The sequence below is a fragment of the Paramisgurnus dabryanus genome, chromosome 5, assembly GCF_030506205.2.
Source record: "Paramisgurnus dabryanus chromosome 5, PD_genome_1.1, whole genome shotgun sequence".
In the NCBI taxonomy this organism is placed as follows: Eukaryota; Metazoa; Chordata; class Actinopteri; order Cypriniformes; family Cobitidae; genus Paramisgurnus; species Paramisgurnus dabryanus.
Genome location: NC_133341.1, coordinates 11,444,684 through 11,467,477, shown reverse-complemented (window position 1 = coordinate 11,467,477; position 22,794 = coordinate 11,444,684). Strand labels below are relative to the sequence as shown.

At 35.4% G+C, this 22,794-nt stretch overlaps 1 protein-coding gene across 2 annotated transcripts in view; it reads left to right on the top strand.

The window, feature by feature from the left end:
* arid3c (AT rich interactive domain 3C (BRIGHT-like)) overlaps nt 1-22,794 on the top strand; it is a 79,457-nt gene that overhangs the window by 44,628 nt on the left and 12,035 nt on the right. For both annotated transcript variants that reach the window (XM_065266885.2, XM_065266884.2), the window contains 2 exons: nt 5,046-5,118; nt 21,509-21,692. In XM_065266885.2, the coding sequence (XP_065122957.2) occupies nt 5,046-5,118; nt 21,509-21,692 (257 nt within the window). The remainder of the gene's footprint in view (nt 1-5,045; nt 5,119-21,508; nt 21,693-22,794) is intronic.

Here is a 22,794-nt window from a genome sequence, read left to right as displayed (position 1 = left end):
TATTATTACTGTAATTGCACAGATCTGCCCGCTTTATCAGCATCATTTAATTTGGGCATATGTCCACGCTCATCGCAAACATTTCTCACACCTTTCCCAAAGGGAGTACGGGGGCACCCTGTACAGTTCTGCCCCCTGTAAAATCACACTTAGCACTGGCAGCATATGCTCAGCTCACTGCCACTTAATCCAGTCCGTCAGCTCAAGCACCCAGGCAAATCCCATTAGTAAGAACTCCATCAAGAAAAGACAAAGATCAGCTCTTCATATTAGCTTACACATCTCATTATGTCAGCTGAGTTCGCTGCACCCGTTGTGAGGATGAGCGTGTGTGTGTCTGTCGTTGTGTCTATGTCTGTGTGTGTGTGTGTGTGTGTGTGTGTGTGTGTGTGTGTGTGTGTGTGTGTGTGTGTGTGTGTGTGTGTGTGTGTGTAATGGAATGTAAGCGGCACTGGCAGTCGGCCAGTTTGGACCAGTGCCAGCGTGACCAGTTGTGCTGTTCCCTAATTAACTATTGCTCCTTTGCGCCTGTACGTCTCATACACAAACACACACTGATTCATGTACACACACACACATTAAGCCCAGCGGTTTCCCTAGAGCTGTAAGACCCCGTACACACACACATGCACATGTGTCCACTATAAGTGTCACACACAATAAGGAAGCTTCTTCTCATTGATTTTGTTGTCATGGGATTTTTTTGCCCCAGTATTGATGCTTGTTAATTTGTGGTTTGTTAGCGCAGATTGTGATTATTACCTTCAAAATTATTTAAAAAAATGTTGTGCTCATTGTGAGGATGGTAATAGCAATCACTTTAACAATTATTTGAAAATAAATGCATTTTTATTATTCATTTAAGATCATTGTGGAAATTACATATCTGTCACATGCGCCAACGGTTCTTAAAACTTTCATTCCAAAACCCACCTTGACAGGTAAAATCTCAGATCCCATCAAAATATTTTTTAAATAGAAATATGGTGCAAAAATACACATTTGTTCTCTTTCAGAATAGATTAGTTTTTATTTTGAGTTTAATTGCAATACCAAAGTCCTGTAAAATATCAAAACTGTTGCTAGTCATTCATTGAACTAACAGTAACTGTTATTGTAGGAACATCTAAATGACTGCACGACTTGCAAAAAAAAAAAACTCCAAATGATTATGGTATGACTGTTATGTAATGTTATGTGTTATACGGTAATTACATTTAATCTAAAGAAAATAGGTTACTGCACTTTTTAAGGTGACTACAAAAATAAACAAATTTGTGATATTGACTGTAAAACCCTTTTTTCCACGATCATATTTTGAATGATAATCTAATGTAAATATTAAATTAATTGTATTAATTTTTATAATTCCAACATTTTAAATAGAAGTAGTTTCACAAGTTAGATTTATATGTATGTATGTATGTATGTATGTATATATATATATAAATTCCTTTTTCCCTTTAAACTGTGCTTTTAGCCAGAATGTTCAATTGACAGCCACAAATTTAACATGGGGTGTGTATTATTTGCAAGGTCACAGAGGTTACGAGGTATAGAAGTAAAGGCATTTCCAAACTTTTAGGTCAACAGTCAGTCCCTCTGCGGCGCCTCTAGGTTTTCAGCGTTTAGTATGACATGTAGTTCAGCTATATAGACTGCCTAAAGCTTCACATAAACCGGGTTCAAAGTCATAACCCATCAACCCTCCCCCCAACACAGCATTCATCGCTTTTTCACACAAAAAAAATGAATGATGTGTGTGTTTCAATTACATTCAAAGAATGTAACTCTGTCACTTGCCCACCTGCCTGATTTAAAGATTGTGAAACAATGCCTATAGCACATCAACATTGTTTGTATAAATGCAAAAAAATATATATTCCTGGTCCTTGATTTGCTGCACCCCTCAATGTTGTCCAGGTCAGGTTTGGTCCTGTTAGAAGCGCTGGTCCTGGCAGAAAGGAGCACTTTAGTTGTATGTGCATGATAATTTATTGCATTGTGAAGAGCTCCCTCTACTGAAATCCTGACGATACTTCTTTCATTATGCACAAACTTCAATGAGATATATTTGGAAACATTTTTATGCATTACTGAGTTCAGACAATAATTAAATTATTATTAAATTTATCATTATTATTCATAAATAAATACATACATATTTATTTATTTTATAATAAATTTAAATATATTTAATAATAAATTAGCTTTTTTATATAATTTATCAGTCTAAATGAACACCCTTCCCATTTTCTGTATCTATATTCAGAATCATTCAGAGCTGAGTCAGAGTTTATATATATATATATATATATATATATATATATATATATATATATATATATATATATATATATATATATATATATATATGTGCATGTGTAATATGACACTATACTAAATGTGTCATTCGAAACTAAGAGGAATAGTTTTGAAGCTTTGTATAATGAACACACACTTGGCACATGAGTAGATCAACATGAAATGAAAATAACTGCCTGAGATGTTAAGAATGACATCAACTTGTGACTAGACATTTATAAAAAAAAATTGCTTTTATTTGCTCATTTCTGCATTTATATTAAATATTTTAAAACTTTTGTTTTTGTAATATATACATTTGTAGTATAAAATACACTATTCAGATTTTATTACAAAAATATACATGTTGTGCAAAACCTGCAGATTTATGTTTTATCTTTCGTTTTATATCTCAACATGATTGAGAATGTAAACTAAAGATAGCTCACCCAAAAATGAAAATTCTGTCATCATTTACTCACATTACAATCCTGTATACATTTCTTTATTCTGATAAACAAAAAGTTCAAAAGAAAACAGTGCCCATTGACTTCCAAAGAAAATAGTGCCCATTGACTTCCAAAGTATTCTTTTTCCTACTATGGAAGTCAGTGGGGCCTCTGATCGTTTTGGTTGGGTGAGCTATTCTTTTAAGACAAACGTCACAAATTGAATAGTGAAGAATGTTTTCCTCGTTCATTCACTCTGAAACTTTTACAAAATCCTAAAACTTTGAATCCCAGATTGTCAATGTGGTCTCAGACTTTTGAACCCAACTGTACAGTATGATTTAACAAAACAGTTTACGCCATATAATAAGTAACCAGACTCTGAATGATTGCAGTCACAGTTCATCTACCAAAATTTAGATTCATATGCATCTTGTGAGTCTAAATGCATTCAGGGCTCAACATTCCTGCAGTCGTAATGCTCGGAATAGAACTAATATGAGCATAATGGAGCACTCAAAGGTGAAGCAGAGCTCTAATGTATTTTCCATCTGTTAATATTTAATGGTCTGTTGCAGACGTCATTACGCTTTTGACTTAATTACCCCTTTACTGGTCACCCCAGCTCAATGATAACCTCTGCAACTGACTGTGTCATAATTACATCACCTCAAATGAATCTTTCATTTACTGTTATGCTTCCTGGCACTTCTACAGAAGTACTAAAGGAGACCCTGATTTTTGATATGAGCTTTACACCTTTAAAATGTCATATACAGTACTGTGCAAAAGTCTTAGGTCACCGTGTCACCATTAGATTTTTTGCAATGGTATAATGACCATGTATAATTATTTATCAGTCTTTTATTAGGAAGCGAACCAGAAAATACCAGACGAATTGGATGCAATATAAAAAAAAATTGTCAGCTTAAGTGTCACATATTTAGTGTGACCTCCACTTACACTTGAGCTACATGAACCTGCAGGATCTCTGAACTAAATGGAATAAAACACAAATTTATTGTTAAATTCTAATGACTTCAGTCTCCTCAAAAGACTTCAAGATGTCACACTAAATACTGACTTGTGCCAGAAGCCATTTTGTTCTGAAAATTGTGTGCAAGCGGTTACATTTAGTTCACATAATTCCTATATTTTTTGTTTGTATTGTAATAAAAAAGAGAATATGGATGGTCATTAAACTTCAACAAAGGGTGGGAGGTGTTGGCCTAAGGCTATTGCACATGTAGTATACTGTATTTGTTAGGCACTTTTTAATTTTTTTTTCAATTGTGTTTTAAAAATATTTTAAATACAGTATAAGTATGTGATTGCAGATTTGTATATGTATAAATACTGTATATGTTTGGATTTTAATGGCAGAAAGCTATATTCAAATCCTTTGTTCCTTAAGCACAAGAAGAGAAGTACTATCATGTCAAACATTACTTTGTGCTTTAAAGTTACATGTAGTGTCATTTATCAGCAACAGTTGATCATTTCGTATTCCCAGACTCAATGTAAAGATCTTCTTATGCACATTAAACCCCTTTTCCGTGCACATTTGGAAAACCACACTGGATAAAGAACAAACTGCTTGAAATAAAACACGTAAATAAAGTATGACAGATATAGACTTTAAGATATAATCTTTGGAGCTGCCTTGACAAGCTTTACCGCTTTCATCCCTGATTAGAGATTTTCTTTGTTGTGTGGCGTTTTTGATTTGTGCTCCGCACCTTTGAAATGTCACATATGGCCATGTGAAAGGCCGACTCGTTCACACTAAACCCACTGTACCTTTTTTCCACGGCATTGATTGCATTGGTCCTTTAATATTGGTGACAGCTAATATGCTCCTAAATGATCGGTTATTATCTCTGAGGTCTTGTTCCGTGTGCCCCGCTGTTTCCAAAGGTCATCCCTCTGTCTTCCTGTATCGATCCGCTCGTCTGTTAACGTGGCCTAAGACTTATTGAAAGTGAAGGTTGAGGAGCATATTTCCATCATGTTGCAGTCCGCTCCTTCACGAGACAGCTTTTAAAAGGCTCTTTTGAGCCTGTCCATTCAACGAGAGAGACAGGATGGGAAACATAATGGATATGCCAATAAGAGGAAAAGCTCCCTTAAAACGCATGTGGTTTCACACCGGCGTGAACGTATCATCGTCCAGCCTTAATACGATATATTTAACGAAAAATGAGTGAATATGCTTCAACTTTCTTTGCAACGCAGCATAAACAGTGTGAGAGTCTTTTCCGAACATTAATCAAGTTTTTTCTCTTTTCACAGCTATATGAACTGGATGATGACGAGAAAAGAAAAGAGTTTCTTGATGACCTCTTCAGTTTTATGCAGAAAAGAGGTGAGTGTTTCAAGTGTTACATACACACACCTCTTCACACCCACGTTACGTAAGTTTAGGTTTCCGTGATGAAATTGTTCGCAGACTGGTTATTAAACTGCTACACGACAAAACCATATAATCCACACCAAGATGGGTGTTGAAAAGGTTGATTAGTGTTTAAAAGGAAAACTGATTCAGTGTTGAATTAATTGAAATACATTGATGATGAACACTAATTTGGGATGACGCTAAATAACGATGTAAACAGGGTGTAAGACGTTTTAAACTCTTCCACTTTCGACCACATTGAAAACGCATTTGACCGGATTGCTTTTAGATGTAGACGTGGTTGAATGTATTCGAGCTGCCACAAAAGACCACCTAGGCGCCTACACTCCACTGATCTAATGTGATGTCCTGAGCACATTGTTTTTACATCCAACATGACTTCTAGCCCGAACACACAGTGTACAGCGCTATCTTTAGGCTATCAGTTATCAAACTAAAGCAACTACTAACCGTATAAAGCTCTTGTATATACATGTACAAAACATTGTGCAACATGTTTACTGACAACACAAGCAGTGGACTCTGACATAATATTAGTGCCCATCAATTTAAACCCATTATTTCTCCCGCTCGCGTTTAAAGGAAAACACCACTGTTTTTCAATATTGTACTATTTTCTTACCTCAACTTAGACAGATGAATACATAATTTTTTTTTCAATGCGTGCACTTAATCGTTGTACAGCGCGTCATTAATGTGCTAGCATTTAGCCTAGCCCCATTCATTCCTTAGGATCCAAACAGGGACTCCTGACTACGCCCCCACTCGCTCAAACTTCCATCAATATTACTGCGCCCGAGGTCGAAGTGTTGCAAAATAAGTGCTCTTCCGCCATACAATATAGTTCTCATTTTTTATCCGCTTAAAAAATCGCCACGTTTTATTTTGTGCCACCATACTTACTTGTGTAACTGCTTATGTAACAGTCTTTAAATAGAGAAAACATGAAAGTGTTTGGTGGCTTTTAAATGAATCCCTGTTTGGATCCTAAGGAATTAATGGGGCTAGGCTAAATGCTAACACATTCACAACATGGTGTACAAAGATTAAGTGTACGCATTGAAAAAAATAGATATGTATTAATTCATCTAATTTGAGGTAAGAACATAGTAAAATATAAAAAACGGTGGTGTTTCCCTTTAAATGGAAGCAGAGGAACTCTCCTTCCCCTCAAAGTTATAAGGACAGAAGCGGTCAAAAGTGGACAAAAGAGACACATTAAAATATCACATGTAATTGTGAATGTGTCTCTCACATCCATTTGTTGTCCGATCGACCAAAACACATTTTAATACCATTTATAAACAGCCCCTAACAGTGCTTAGTTTAACCTTTAGCTGGGCACTTGACCCATGATTTCTTGTTTTTATAACAGCCAAAGAAGCCAAAATGATATTGATTGCTAGTCTATGCTGATATTAGTACCATGACATTATCATTTTCCTGATCACAGGTGTGTTTGGTCATTTTTAGACTTAACAAACCGAATGTCTAACACAACATCTGCTTTCTTGACAACAATAGAAAGGCAGGGTTTATTGTTTTGGTAAAAGCTGAGTATGCGTAGATACAATTGTGATGGGCTTCTTCAGGTTTCCTGCTCAAACGTCCATTTCTCTGAAGTGATTTCGGCGCATTTCGGCTTCTGATATTATCTGAAACGAGTCCTTCAGCTGTTTGTTTTATAATTACTCTTAGATTATGTGAAAACACCCCTGAGGGGATGACCTTGCCCAGTGGGGAAGGCAGCATCCTGGCATTATGTTTGCCTGCCATAGCATAATGAATTTTCTGCTTTATCGAGGAGGGGGGTACATCTTCTGAGATGTTTTCCCACAAAGGTGCTTCAGCAGATATTGGTCTAAGATAGTTTATAGAGGAAATAGAAGCTCTTTAATGGCCTCACATAATGCAAGGAAGTTTGCTGGTTTTTTACACCCCCTTGGAAAAAAGAAACAGGACATGACAGCTATTCAGAGCGCACAGGGCTATTTTTTTAATTAGTGGTGCTCTGTTGATAATAATGGGGGGTTTAGTACTGTAATTTGGGTTTATAGGCAAAACATTATCGTTTGCTATTCAAAGTTGTTTCATTCAATTAAAATATGTGTTATACTCTTGTAGTATTTGTGAGGGCAAATTTGGTTAGGCTGATTTGGGTATTTCTCTTTCAATCTAAACATATGTAAAAAGGTGAACTGATTGACTTGATATGTGAAACGGGTTTAACGATCAGAAAAGTTGACCACCATCAACCTCAGGAGGTCAAAGTAAATGCTATTGTTATTAGTTTAATTGTAATTATTAATATAATAAATACGCTATTTAATTTTCAATACATTTTATATAACACATGCTAATTTTGCAACCCTGTGAGTTAACACAGTAAATTAGTAGACTGTTTTTTTTCCTTTAGCAAAAACAAAATAAACATTAAAATAAACACAATAAATTTAATCAAAATAATGCAATAATCGCATCCAAAAAAAGGTGGTAAACTTAATAGATGTCTTATTTGGATTTCCCATTAATGAATACATGAATAAAATATTTTGTACCTATTATACTCCAGGTTGATTTGTTAAGCTTGATAAACACAGTTGACTTAAAAAAAAAATTATATTGAGGAAATGGGTTTCCACAAATCTGTAAAATCTATGCCATTAAGAATTTGATATTAATTGGTGGAGGCTATAAAGGGCAAGATCCCTGAACGGGACAGGCTAGAGTCACTTTTCAAGGAAATGTTAAAGAATGCTTATTTAATTTGTTTACTAGATTATATTCATTGTGCACTAGCTTATCTAACAACATAGTTTTTGTTATAAACCTTGTAGTGTCCCTGTAGCTCAATTGGTAGCTCAACTCAAAGGTTGTGGGTTTAATGCTTTAAATCTGCTGTAAGTCGCTTTGTATAAAAGTGTCTGTCAAATGCATAAATGTAAAATGCAACAATGGATGTGTGCTTTTGATATCGACACTTACATAAAAAACAGGACACCACCATGTCAAAACAGCTTTTTCCTTTGTCCCTTTATCTGTACTGTGAGCACGATTCACTCAAAAGTTGTATTATGAACATGTCAGGCACATTCATCCTCTCCGAATCAAACAAAAAGTACAGAGGATTTTTTTTAGAGAAAAAAGAACTGAACGAGAATCCCCGTGCTAATCCATGGATAATGACAGATGTTTGTGGCTAGCCTTTTTTGTTGAAATTCCTTGAACATACTGGAGGCTAGTAGACAACAAAATCTGTGTAAATGTCAGCACTACACCCCTCACATCATTGCACAGCAGCTGAATGTTTAGTGCAAACCATATGCTACATATGTCAATGCTGTAGTATAGTGAAATTAACCATTTAAATATTCATAGATCTGTTTTTCAAAGGTATAGCAAGTATTTTAGCAGTAGTATGTATGTACAATATTTTAAAATCACCTTATCGATGTTGAGATGATATAAAATATAGGATTACTCATTTCTTTAATTAATAAATAAAATTATTTGTAATACCATGTAATACCATACCATGACTTTTCCTTAGTGTTTGATGTCCAATTTCACGTATTCCAAAACTAACTAACTATGATGCGTTATCCAAGTCTTCGAGAACTTTCCATACTAGTGACATATTTTTTTAATAGATTTGGTTATACATCATGTGTGGCCATTTTGACTAGTCAAACCAGGTTTGCAACAGATTTTCTTGGATGAGTTTTGGTTTAGTGTTGATAAGGTAGCTAAGGATATCTGATTTATTTGCCTCGAGAGTTAAAAGATGAAGTGGAGGGGTAAGTTGTTCTTTAGGTCTGTTTTATCAGTTTAAATTTGTGATGACAGGAATGCAAGGCAGGTTTTATCGTTGTTATTGTGCCATGGGCTAATTCCTCTTATAAAGCAGAGAGGAGTCACCCAGTCTTGTGATGCCATGACATAAAACGTCTGAATGAAGTGAATTGAATGCCGTTCCTGTCATGAAACGAAATATAATTAATCTCAACTGCCTGATGTCTAAATCTGTATTGACTTGATAGCTCAGGAAATCAGTATTCCCAGCACAATCATGAAAGCTTTAGTTGAGCAGATGTGATAAAAAGTACAATTTTTTTTAATTATTATTACTGAATGCATTTTAGTTAACTTAATAAGTTATACTTTTTTCCTCAGATGCATTGACTTAAATACATTTTATAGATTTTATACAACAGTTTGTTCTTATTCTGTAATGTGATTGGTCAAGACCAAAAGTGAAGTTTGTGGGAAGGGTTTCCATAACGTTCCACTTGCATACCTTGTTCCACGCCGGCTGTCAGTCGATAAAGTGAAAATCTTAATGCCAGGCTGTGATTACCAACCATCAAGGCTTTCACACAATGCATGACATTGTCAGTTGTCTTGTTGTGTAATGTGTAGAGTAGACCAATCATGCAATATACAGTTGTTCCTGTCGCTCAGTTGGTAGATCATTGCGTTAGCAATGTAAAGGTCACGGATTTAATTCCCATTAATGAAACATACTTATAACATATGAAGAGTTTGGTTCCAAAACGCCATAAACACCATTTTAAAAAAAAAATTATCGCCAAAATCAGTATTGTGTCAGGTCAGTATTAAAAAATACATTCTTAATTTTATGCAAAATCCAATATACGCCTTGTTATTCTGTCATCTGTTCTCCCTTTTTTCCCAAAACTTGATAAACGCCAGTCCTCCTTTTCTGCAGAATGCAATAAATCCGCTCATCAAATCACAGCGCACCATTCCACGCATTGTAAACAACAATGGCGGCGTGTTGAATACACACAAATCCTAGTTTTCCTCATTTGCTTTGTACTTCAACAAACAAACAAAAACAAAATAATACTTTTGATGGCATTGTTAAAACTGTGGTGGTTTTCTGTGATGGGAAAGAAACGTTAGCCATCAAAATCTAATAATTTACGTGAGAGGCACTCGGGAGACTGAAAAATGCCGGCTGTTGCTTGTTCTCCTGAAAGCATCAAGCTTCTGTCATGCTAACACATTGACCCCAGGAGATCTTTTAAAAAACTTTCCATTATTTTACTCAAAGCCAACGAAAATCGAGCAGGACCAAAACATTTTACAACTGATCGCTGTGAAAAAAATTCAGCGATGACGTCCCAAGTATTACAGCATCATTCTTAATATGACAAAGTAAGTGTTTTGATTAATGCCATTAATGTTTATTTTTATTTAATGAGGGTATACCACTAGTCAACTGAATATAACATGGCTAAGATTAATGCACATTTATTGATTTAAAAGATTTATAGCATTTTGGGAAAAAAATCTGTTTTTATAATAGATCTTTGAAAATCAAATTATGGATTAGAATTTTTATGTTTTTATAACCTAGATGCTATGTGATGATTTGTAACAGAAAATATTGTTTTTCATCTTGTCACTTTCTTGGTATAGAAAACACGTTTTTACCCAAATTAGTCCAAATGGTGTATGCCAAATGTGGAAAAATTATGATGACTCATAAAGCATTTTAAGTCTTAAATGAATGTATTTGCATATAACGAAGGATACCTGCAGTACTTGTTTTACTGTTGTGTTGTCAATAAAGTCTCTATGGTATCAAATGACCAAGTGGTTTTCATAGCTGCGTTATCATACTGTGTGACAGACGGCATGAATAGAATGGAAACTCCCACCATATTAAGTTTTGTCTCTAGGATTTATGAGTGACAACTGAACCTGTTGGATCAGATTACATAGAATCTAAAAGAAATTATGACAAATAAAAAAATTAGGTCCTAAGCTTTAAAAAACCACCTCTAGGGTAGTTTATAGTAATAATGCACATGGCTTTCTGCAGTAATAGTAACAAAAGCTATAGACTAAAGTAAGTGTGACGGCGCGTGGTCTTCACTGTCATTGTTGTCTTGGTAACGTATGGTTGTCGCAGGTCCATTTTCCTTCACGAGTGCATCCTGTTTGCTTCAATAGTGACAGGTGATCATTTGATAAACCTAAGTGTAAGTACTAGACTGAAACCACTTACTCTTGTGAAATTTAGAAACACGCTGGCTTCACTGAAATATGCCGTCTAGAGCACAACACAGTTAGTGGTTTTTCTTGTTTGAAACTTGTCAAGGATTATGTTGGCCATTACTTATGACATTGGTATGATATTAAAGATTTAGATTGCGTTACATTATTGCTGTGTTGCAATCAGAGATGAAAAGACAGACAGATGATATTATGTTACAGCTCTTATTAAAAGCTTTTCTCAATAGGAATGTTTTGCCACATTAAACTTTTGATTGCAGCTGACAGTTTTACAAGCAGTAACAGATTGTATTTGTTCTGGCAAATTCAATCAGTTAATAACCTGATTATTAGACAGCTCTTCTTTCTTACTATCATCATTCATTTTTTAATCAATCTTCTTTCTTTCTTTCTTTCTTTCTTAATGTTAAATTAGCATATTAACTGAAAGTCTCTCTCTCTCTCTCTCTCTCTCTCTCTCTCTCTCTCTCTCTCTCTCTCTCTCTCTCTCTCTCTCTCTCTCTCTCTCTCTCTCTCTCTCTCTCTCTCTCTCTCTCTCTCTCTCTCTCTCTCTCGTCATTTGATTCTTCTCGAGCCTAAATGTTGCCTTGAATCCTCTCTTAAATTAGCATATTAACTGAACGTTTGAGTTGAATGATCAACAGGCTTATTTTGATTACGGTTAAATGAGCAAGATGCAAACCATCCACCTGCCGTTTTTTCAGTGCGGGTAAATTCAAGCAGTGCGCTATAAGAGAGGTGAGGTCAGTGATCAATTATACCAAGTTTGTATTTAGGGCTTTGGTGAGTATTGGTTTCACCGCAATATGAGCTTCAACTGAGCAATTGCAATTTGGATATACATTTGCAGTGTGAATTCCATATAGACATTCCAGGTGTCCTTACAAATAGCTGTAATATTTGTTTGGATGTTGCTATATGTTAAGTGACACAGTTAGTGAAAACCCAGCTAAAGCTTTTTTGATGTAAAAAAAAAAACATTCTGTACAAATATAATCTTAAGATACTAGCTGAGTAAGTTGAAATCAAACTTCAATGCTCCTCATCTTACAATTACAAGGTTATGAAACTTTACCCTGGATTTCACAGGCAGGATCAGATTTCAACTAGAAACAAAAGTTTGTAGAAATCTGCAAGTAAGAAATCTGCTCAGATACCTTATACAGCCTAATAGTTACACTGATAGAATTAATACATTCAATAAAGCATAGTTTTTATAAGCTTACACACACTTTCAGAAATAAAGGTACAAAACTGTACCTTTTCTGTCACTGGGGCTGTACCCTTTCAAAAAGTACAGCTTTGCACCTAAGGATTTCATTTTAGTACCTCAGAAGTACATTTTGAGACTAAAGTGAGCTTATTAGTACCTCAAAAATACATATTACTATCTCAAAGGTACATATTGGTACTAAATGTTTACATATCTGTACCTAACGGTCCATACAATTACCTTTTTAAAGGGTGCTGGTCACACTGACAGCTTTTTGACTTTTTTCTAACAATGTAGGTCCTTAAGGTACGGTAATCTACCCAAAATTGCATTCTGTTTTGTATTCCTGTAAAGGTATTAAACGGAAACTTGGGGTACAGCCCCAGTGACAGAAAAGGTACAGTTTTGTATCTTAATTTCTGACAGTGCAGTATTTCATACACAGAAATATGATTATGAAACAAAACAATCTTTTTACAGTAAAGTGGTCTTGATAATTAAATAAAAAAACTTCTATCTAGTAAATTGAAGAGAAAAACTTTATCAATTTTATTGGACTATGCTCATAATCAACCAGACCTTGTTCCACTTAAAATTCCTGATCTAATGTGTTAGAGTTATGCAGATGCAGTGAAATATCAGTGTCTAATTATTGAGATTGCGTAAGGGATTGTCTCTTGTACCACCCGGGGCACAGACATACTTCCAATCTTCCGTCCTTTACAACCCACTTTAAGAGAAAGATTTCCTTTCCTATATGGGACAACAGAATGGCGGTTGTGTTATCCCTGTTGGCCACTTTTGTGTTATCTGTGTATAAAGATTCACACCCCTACCACCTCCACCCCATCATTTCTCTTTTGAGCAGTTAACATAACGAAATAATAAAGAAATATTAAAGAAGCTTATTGTGTTCCTGAGAGATCATTTTCCAATCTCTGCAATTATTATAAGTCACAATAAATATCAATTTGGAAATCTGAACTCCTGCAGAGCTCTTTATGACTTTTAACTTGAGCCTGATAGATTTCTTCCAGCAATTGCCTTTCTGTAGTTTCAATATGCAAAGATAGCAGACTAATAATAAAGTAATATTTAACAAACAAATGAAGGGCCTTTTTATAATTTTATTATTTGTAGTTGTTACCACATCACGGTAAAAACATGTTTTTTTTATATCAAATCAACATATATTTTTATGTTACTTTAACTTAAAGGAAAACACCATTGTGTTTCAATATTTTACAATGTTCTTAACTCAACTTTGACAAATTAATAAATTCCTATTTTTTCAATGTGTGCACTTAATTTTTACACAGCGCGTCATGATTGTGTTAGCATTTTGCCTAGCCCCATTCATTCCTTAGGATCCAAACACGGATGAATTAAAAAGCCACCAAACACTTCCATGTTTTCCCTATTTAAAGACTGTTACATGAGTAGTTACATGAGTAAGTATGGTGGCAGAAAATAAAACATGGCAATTTTTTTAAACAGATAAAAAATAGGAATTATAGGTCAAAGTGCTGCACACGAATTGCTCTTTTGCAATACAATTTAGTTCTCATTTTTATCCGCTTAAAAAATCGCAACGTTTTATTTTGTGCCACCATATTTACTCATGTATTTACACATGTAACAGTCTTTAAATAGGGAAAACATGGAAGTGTTTGGTGGCTTTTAAATTCATCCCTGTTTGGATCTATAAGAAATGAATGGGGCTAGGCTAAACACATTCATGACGCACTGTACAAAAGATAAAGTCCACGCATTGAATAAAGTTAGGTATATTAATTTGTCTAAGTTGAGGTAAGAACATGGTTAAATATGGAAAAACGGTGGTGTTTTCCTTTAAGTTAAAGTAACAAAAAAATATAAATTCATCAAATTAGCTTGACTTCACAAGTCAAAACTTAACATAGTAGGTTGAATTGACTTGCATAACCAAGTTGTTTTAACTTCATGCTGCATTTATTTTTTACAGTGTGCATTTGATGTTCAGTGTGAAGTCACTTTAATTTAAATTTAAAACAATGTTAAGTTACCACCACGAGTATCACTGTCAAAGAGCAAGTATTTGCCAGGCATAAACTGCAAACTGTATTTTTTAAAGTCTGCTGCAGAGAGAAGGTTGGACGTATATCAGACAAATTTTTGTATCAAACAAAAGAATTCCAAAGCACTGCCGAAATAACCTTTCATATTAGCGATCGAATTACAGCTTGACGATAGTAAGGAAAACTTTGAAATCTCGTAAGCTTCGCAACGTGTCCAGAACACATTAAAACTCAATACACGAAAGGTTCTCCCCTGCTGTTTGTGCCAGGACTGTTGTCCCCTGTAGGCCTGGCCTGAGGACCAGAGGTCATTGGCCTCGCCAGTGTCCCCTGGACCTTGCCATCATCAATCATAACCTGTCAAATACAAAGGTTTGTCGCGAGCCCCTCTGCGTATTGAGATGGCCGTATCCTTTTTCACATCAAAATGGCTACGTCTATTTCACAGCTCAACACAAACAGTGCTGTGTTTAAGCTCAGCTCACGGAGGAATGTAGATGATATTCAGCGCTCCCCCGGAGAGCTTTATATAGGGAGAAGTATTTATGACCAGCTGTTTAGGACCTGTAAATGAAGCTTGTGCTGTTGACGGCAGAGGCTAAATTATACGTCTGCCAGAATAGAGATATCATGTGATTTTGGGAACGTTTTCAAAAACACACGCTCTTGTTTTATGGCGGTTCAATAAAAAACTTCTTTGCTCCAGTGTGGTTGTCTCGTTAGATGTAGAAAAATGAGATTTAAACAACTGATTTGTATCTTTTCCTTTAAGCTGCTTTGATTGGTCTTGAAGAATACATACGTCCATCATTCAAGTGACTCGGAGTGACGTGCTCATTTACGACCCCCGAATCCTCAAGCGATAGGAACAATGTGGATGTTATTACCCATTGTAAACTGATAAATTCCCACTTTGATTCATGATTCCCACAGGGAGGCAACAATAAATTGATCACATCCAGGGCTGCATCAGCACTTTCTTTAGAATAAGTCAATATTTGACGCTCTTATAGTTACCAGAAATACTAATGAGGAGAAAGAAAGGCCAGTTGAGTGCCTTTTCGAAGAATGAGTTTTTGATATATAGTTTCTCCTATGGTTTTAGTTAGTCTCTTATTTCCCTCTTTTCTATGAAAGCTCTTTAAAAGATGAAGTCAGGCACTCTCAGCGTTTAGACCTGAATCTACGTGAAAAGATTAAAAACAGAAAATAAACGCAAAGTATCAAGTTTTGGTATTTCTTGTTAATTACAGTTTCGACATGAGGGTGTTTTGAGATTGAAATGTCCTGACTATTATATTTTACTATAGTATATTTTAAAAATAAATAAATAAATAAAAAGAAAGGTGACTTCCATCTTTAATAAAACCTCATGTAGTCATCCCACGTATGTAAGAGAAACATTACTAAAGCTGTAAAATGTTGGTAAAGAGCTCAGATTCAAAAGCCGCTAAACGCCACCTCTGTAATAGGCGATAATGAAATTGACCAAATGCTTTCGTATTGCCACTTTTTTTACGTTCATCAACTACTTTTGTTTACTGCTTTCTTGGCAGAATCCCTTAAACACCATATCTAATTTTCAGCAAAATTCTCAAAGTGCACAAAGGAATAGGATGAACAATGGCGCACGTACATCAAGGTGCAAGATTTCTTTTTTTACCAAATATATTAGTATATTGACCCGACTTTTTGAGCCTTTTAAGAAAGGACAGTGAAGAAAGACTGCAGACTTTTTTAGAAGTGCATGTACTTAGAAGAGCATGGGTCTACAAAGTTGTTCTTGGAGGGCACCTGTCCTGTGTGTTTTAGTTCCAACCCTACTCCAACACACCTGCCTCTAATATTTAGGTAGCCCTGAACAACTTGATTAGCAGGTTTAGGTGTGTTTGATTGAGGTTGGAGCTGAAATCTGCAGGACAGATGCCCTCCAGGAACAGGGTCGGAGACCCATGACTTTTTGACCTATGAGTTTTGCAGCTAAAGTCAGTGAAATTTGTTAAATACCAATTAAATGACTAAAGTGACATTTAGGAAAATAAGTAGTGCTGGGCAAAGATTAATCGTGATTAATCGCAAACAAAATAAAAGTGAGTTTTTGCATTATACTGTATATGAGTGTGTACTGTATGTAATTATTATGTATATTTAAACACACACACACACACACACACACACACATGCATGTATACATTTCAGAGTTTTTATTTATATATATATATATATACACACACACATATGTATACACACTCATATATTATTCAAAATCTCACTATTATTTTGAATCGTGATTAGTCTTTACTCAGCACTAAAACATGAATTAAAAATTCAATTTAAAAATAAATTTAAAAATAATTGAAGTGAAATTAATGAACCTAAACCTGATAGAGCCTGATTAAAAAAAAAACTTATTTACAAGTAAACATCAAAAGCTAATCACACCAACCGCGATTTAAACGCTTTGAAACGCAAGGCGCGACGCACTGCCTTTTTTTTAAAGGAGCAGTGCGACGCCGCTTTTTATATTGCTAAGCAACCACCGAGTCAGCTGTCTTGTCAATCAAATATTGAAGCGTGAGCGCTCTTTTTGCTGTTAACTGTCATATTAGCAGAAACTTTTAAAAAAGGGCGCTTGCTCTGACCTTGTTTGAGGGTGAGATGTGCACAAACACACGCAGGAGAGAGTGAGTGACTGCAGTCCGGTTTTTCAAAGCAACTGTAAACTTCCCTCACTACAACTTAAGGCCCGCCTCTCCCCTCATTCGATTGGACAATGGAAAGACGCGAATGACTTCGGGCGCTTCTCCGCTCTCAGTGCTCCTTCAAAAGCGCGTGCTGCGGCTTGCGGCAAAAACTGCAAGGCGCTCGGCGCGCATAAACAGCGCGCAAATGCTCCCTGCCCATAGAATATCATTCAAAAAAGGCGCCTGCAACTGCCATAAACGCTTTTGGTGTGATTGGCCCCTTAGAGGGTTTTGCATCTTAGATCCTCAAATATTGCTCTCTGTAATGTAGATGTACCCAATTTATGACACATTTGGGGTCCCCTGGTTCACATCCATGATTAACTTGCAAAATATGACATCATTATAGTAATATTTAATAAATGAATGTTGTCATTAGCTGTGAGAGTAAATAGTAGTCGTATGTAAACGTGTCTAACCAGAAACTGGGGATAAAGAAAGCCAGTGACATGACATGTCATGTGGTGACTTTAATGATTTTAAACTGTCACATGAAGTTCACATGAAGGTAATAACCACTTCAACTTGACAAACTTAATTTATTTGCTGCCAAAAAAACAAGTAGTCCTGCTTAATTGTTTCCCTCACTGTTGTAAGTCTATTCAGATAAAAGCATCTGCTTAATGCCTTGTAAATGTGAAGTCTAAAAATTTCATGTTTCTCTCCAACTGACATGGTATTTTTAAATTGATTGTAATTGGTTAACATACCTTCCTTTATCACTAACAGGCACATCATTGAGGACTTAATCAAGCCTGTTGGTCTTCTAATAAGTGCAATATGCCTGTTTTATACACATGGATAAAGTTTGTAGACATTTGTGTTTACAAACGATCCCTTAATTTCATGCTTGGTAAGACCTGGCAACCGCCGGCACGTTCTTCCTCCATTTTCTCAAGTGAATGATGAAAACACAGACTGCTGATGAAGGCGGCCACATAGATGACTGGCTTATTCCCTTCAGCACATTTTCAATTAAACCTTTTTAGCCAGCGAGCAATTAACAGCAGGCATCTATGTGTGAGCTTGGCAAAATGTGTTTCTACGCAGTCCGCAATCCTTCATTGTCATAATGATGCATGACCAGATCAGATTGTTAAGGATGACAATAGCTTGTACCGGCCTTTATTCGCTGCATCTCTTTCAGGGAACAAGAGGAGACGAATACATCACCTCGGAAATCGAGCGCTCGTAAATCTTGTTTTAAAGACTCTTATCCAGGTTCAGATTCAGTCCAGAGGTGGCTTGTGTGGAGTCGAGTTTTATTTATTGCTTCAGCCTCATTTAGTTTGGCCTTTTGTTCATGGGAATAAATATATATTTGTGCGTTATTGTGATTTAACGTGTGCGTTATTGGGTCTGTTGTGTAAGGAGTGTGGTAGGAGGAAAGGTTTTGCATTACCTTTTGCATTTAAAATAACACACGCTCAGTTAAAGGATTTGTTGGCTTTTGGCTAGACTATTTATTTAAATACTTTAAGGTATCCCTTTCAGATGTCCAGATTGTGACTGTTTTTTATTTTTTTTATTTTGCATACCATCAAACACTGTAAAGGAAAAGACGTTTTCAAAGCAAACAGAAATGTGCTGCATGTGGAAACATCTGAATTAACTGGTTCAATTCAAACATTTATTTATTTTGACTAAATCAACCTGATAGGTTGTGCTAACAACACCTTTACACTTCAGCTTCACAGCTTCTTTTACTGTTTCTTTTTCAGACCCCCTTTATGATTTTACTTCACTGACGTTTGATGTGTGGTCAGTTTAAGGAAAAGTTGGAAACATCAGTCGATTGTTTTAGACATCTGTGCGACTTTAGATCTAATGGCAGCATTGTCTCAGCGTGGAGGGCAGATAAATCTTTCGTTTTAATAGTGTCTCTTAGTTCGCATGCCAGAGAAGCAAAATGAAGCCGTAATTACAAGTCTTAATTGATGTGTTTTTGCCTTGATAGACCATAGCTCTGCTCGGCTTGCTCTTTTCAGTCGGTGACTCTGCTTGCTGTTGTTTGCTCTATATTTCTCCGTGTATTGATTGCTATTATGGCAAATCCAATGGGCACAATAGAACTCTATCAGCAAAATACAGGTTAATTATCTTGAGGTCAGGCGGTCTCAGATGCGCACAAAGGGCTTATCCTCTTCACACCATTACAACCTAACATTAAATCGTGAGCACAAATTATCACCCAGACTTTTTTCTTTCGGCTGTTAACTGGATGAGTTTGACGTGTCTGAGATGTTTTGCTACTTCTGTACTCTTTTAAAATGCCATGGAAACTTTATAAGCCTAATTATTATCTCCAATTATTTGCTGGGTGGTTCAGATCAACGTCTTGCATTTGATGCTTACTATATGCTTTTATCCAAAGTGATATAAAGTGCAGTTAAAGGATTAGTCAATTTTCTTTTTCAAAAAATCCAGATAATTTACTTACCACCATATCATCCAAAATGTTGATGTCTTTCTTTGTTCAGTCAAGAAGAAATTATGTTTTTTGAGGAAAACATTCCAGGATTTTTCTAATTTTAATGGACTTTAATAGAACCCAACACTTAACACTTAACTCAACACAGTTTTTTTCAACGGAGTTTCAAAGGACACTAAATGATCCCAAACAAGGCATAAGGGTCTTATCTAGAGAAACGATTGTCATTTTTGACAAGAAAAATAAAAAATTTGCACTTTTAAACCACAACTTCTCCTCTATCTCCGATCCTGAAAGCACCAGCGCGACCTCACGTAATACGTCATCACGTCAAGAGATAGACAAGAAGTTGTGGTTTAAAAGTGCACATTTTTTATTTTTCTTGTCAAAAATGACAATCGTTTCGCTAGATAAGACCCTTATGCCTCGTTTGGGATCATTTAGTGTCCTTTGAAACTCCGTTGAAAAAAAACTGTTAAGTGTTAAGTGTTGGGTTCTATTAAAGTCAATTAAAATGAGAAAAATCCTGGAAGGTTTTCCTCAAAAAAAATTATTTCTTCTCGACTGAACAAAGAAAGACATCAACATTTTGGATGACATGGTGGTGAGTAAATTATCTGTATTTTTTTTTTTTTTTTTTAAGAAAATTGACTAATCCTTTAAGGTTTATATGTTATTAGTATGTGAATTCCCTGAGATCAAACCCATGACCTTTGTGCTGACAACGCAACACTCAACCAATTAAGCTACAGGAACATTATAGGTAGATTTTCAATATGACGAATCGAAGGTATTTGCTTGTTTTACAAATATTTTATACGTTTTATATTTGCATTTGAAAAGAGTTTAAGCAGGCTTGGCAAAAATTACACACAACACCCCTACACAAGTTACTAAAGACAATGGACAATGACTATAATATATTAACACAAAAGAGGAAATAATAAATATTAATAGCAGATCAAATTGTAGTCAGTGTATCCTTTATTACTTTTTTGTTTTTCTATGCATTTTTTTATTTGCCTAAAACCAAATTTTTTATTTGACTGATTCCCGAATACAGTGGTTCTCAAACTTTTTCTGCATGCGGCTCCCCTTGTGTACAGTGGATCCCTTCATGCCCCCCCCCCCCCCCCAAAGAAAATTGATTATATAAAACAATCCAAAACTTAAAACTAAATGTATAAAGTTTTACAATGTAGTGCTGTTGGTTAGTAGCCTTAGCCTTATTTTTCTGAGGTTTAATTACACAGGAATTGTATGATAAATTAATGTATTTTATAAAATATCATTAAACTGCCTTAATACACTGTGGTTTCTCTTTCCTTTCCTTCCCAAATAATTTTGTCCAGCTACCGTCAGTTCAAAGTTTAGTGTTTTGTGTTTAGTGTTACCAACTACTTATATTTTGACGGTTTTGTCTAACCTGAGAGTTTTTTTGTGTTCCGTCCTTCACAAACCCACACCAATAAAAAGACAAATATATATATATATATATATATATATATATATATATATATATATATATATATATATATATATATATATATATATAAAAAAATATAAAATGTGAACACTTTGTTTTAATTATTAGCAACTTATTAGCGAGAAACTCTCTCATTTTAAAACGGAGGCCACATATCTTTCCATTCAGCACTGATGAGACAGACAGTGAAGACCTTTGATGGAAAGCAAAAAGTGATATTTTTGCTAAGTGGAGTGGGAAGCTGTCGGACGTTTTACTTATGCCTGACTGATTGGCCTTATAAGCGGCAGAGAGACCTGTCAATGAGCTTGAGTTAATGGCATTGATTGTGGATATTGTGCTTTTTCCCCTCCGCTCCTGCAGGGACTCCTGTGAATCGGATTCCTATCATGGCCAAGCAGGTGTTGGATCTCTACACACTCTACAAGCTTGTCACAGAAAAAGGCGGCTTAGTGGAAGTCATCAATAAGAAAATATGGCGGGAGATTACCAAAGGCCTGAACCTTCCTACCTCCATCACCAGTGCGGCTTTCACCCTCCGAACACAGTGAGTGAGATAACCTGTTGATAACTGCCAGTTGATTCTTGACTATCTCATCCAATTCAATTACCTGCTTTTAAAATAGAGCGAGTGAAGGGGAGAGTATATTTGACAGGGTTTAAAGATTTTTTGCAAATGAAAGATTCATTAGTACAATAGTGCTTTTGTCTTATTCAATCAACATTGAAATTAGTTGAAACAAATTTTTTTTTATCCATGAACACAAGGAGATATTGTTATATTCAGTTTTAGCTTTTTCTATTAGTCCTTTACCTGCATTAAAACCACATGAGCTTGTTTGTGCACATCACTCTCACCACTGTTACTTAACACAATTACATGACACTCAAACAAGTCCCTGATGGCCACAAAAACACAAAGACTTGTTCACTGCTATTTTTATAATCATGAACCAAGCAAAAAAAGCTTATTTTATGTAGACGGTTAATATAATATATATACTACCGCACACACTTGACTGAAATGTTAAAGGGACACTCCACTTTTTTGAAAATATGCTAATTTTCCAGCTCCCCTAGAGTTAAACATTAGATTTTTTACATTTTGGGATCCATTTAGCCGATCTCTGAGTCTGGCGGTACCACTTTTAGCATAGCTTAGCATAATTCATAGAATCTGATTAGACCATTAGCATCACGCACAAAAATAACCAAAGAGTGTCGATATTTTTCCTATTTAAAACTTGACTCTTCTGTAGTTACATCGTGTACTTAGATTGACAGAAAATTTAAAATTGCAATTTTCTAGGCAGATATGGCTAGGAACTATACTCTCATTCTGGCGTAAAAATCAAGGACTTTGCTGCCGTACCATGGGATGATATTAAGCATTGCCCGAAAATAGTCCCCTTGGTAATTTTCAATAACAGCAGACTTTTTTGGGCAGTGCGTAATACTACAGAAGAGTCAAGTTTTAAATAGGAAAAATATTGAAACTTTTGGGTTATTTTTTAGCGCAATGCCAATGGACTAATCTGATTCAATGGATTATGCTAAGCTATGCTAAAAGTTGTACTGCCAGACCTGGAGATCAGCTGAATGGATTCCAAAATGGTAAAAAGAAAATGTTTAAGCTGGCAAATGAGCAA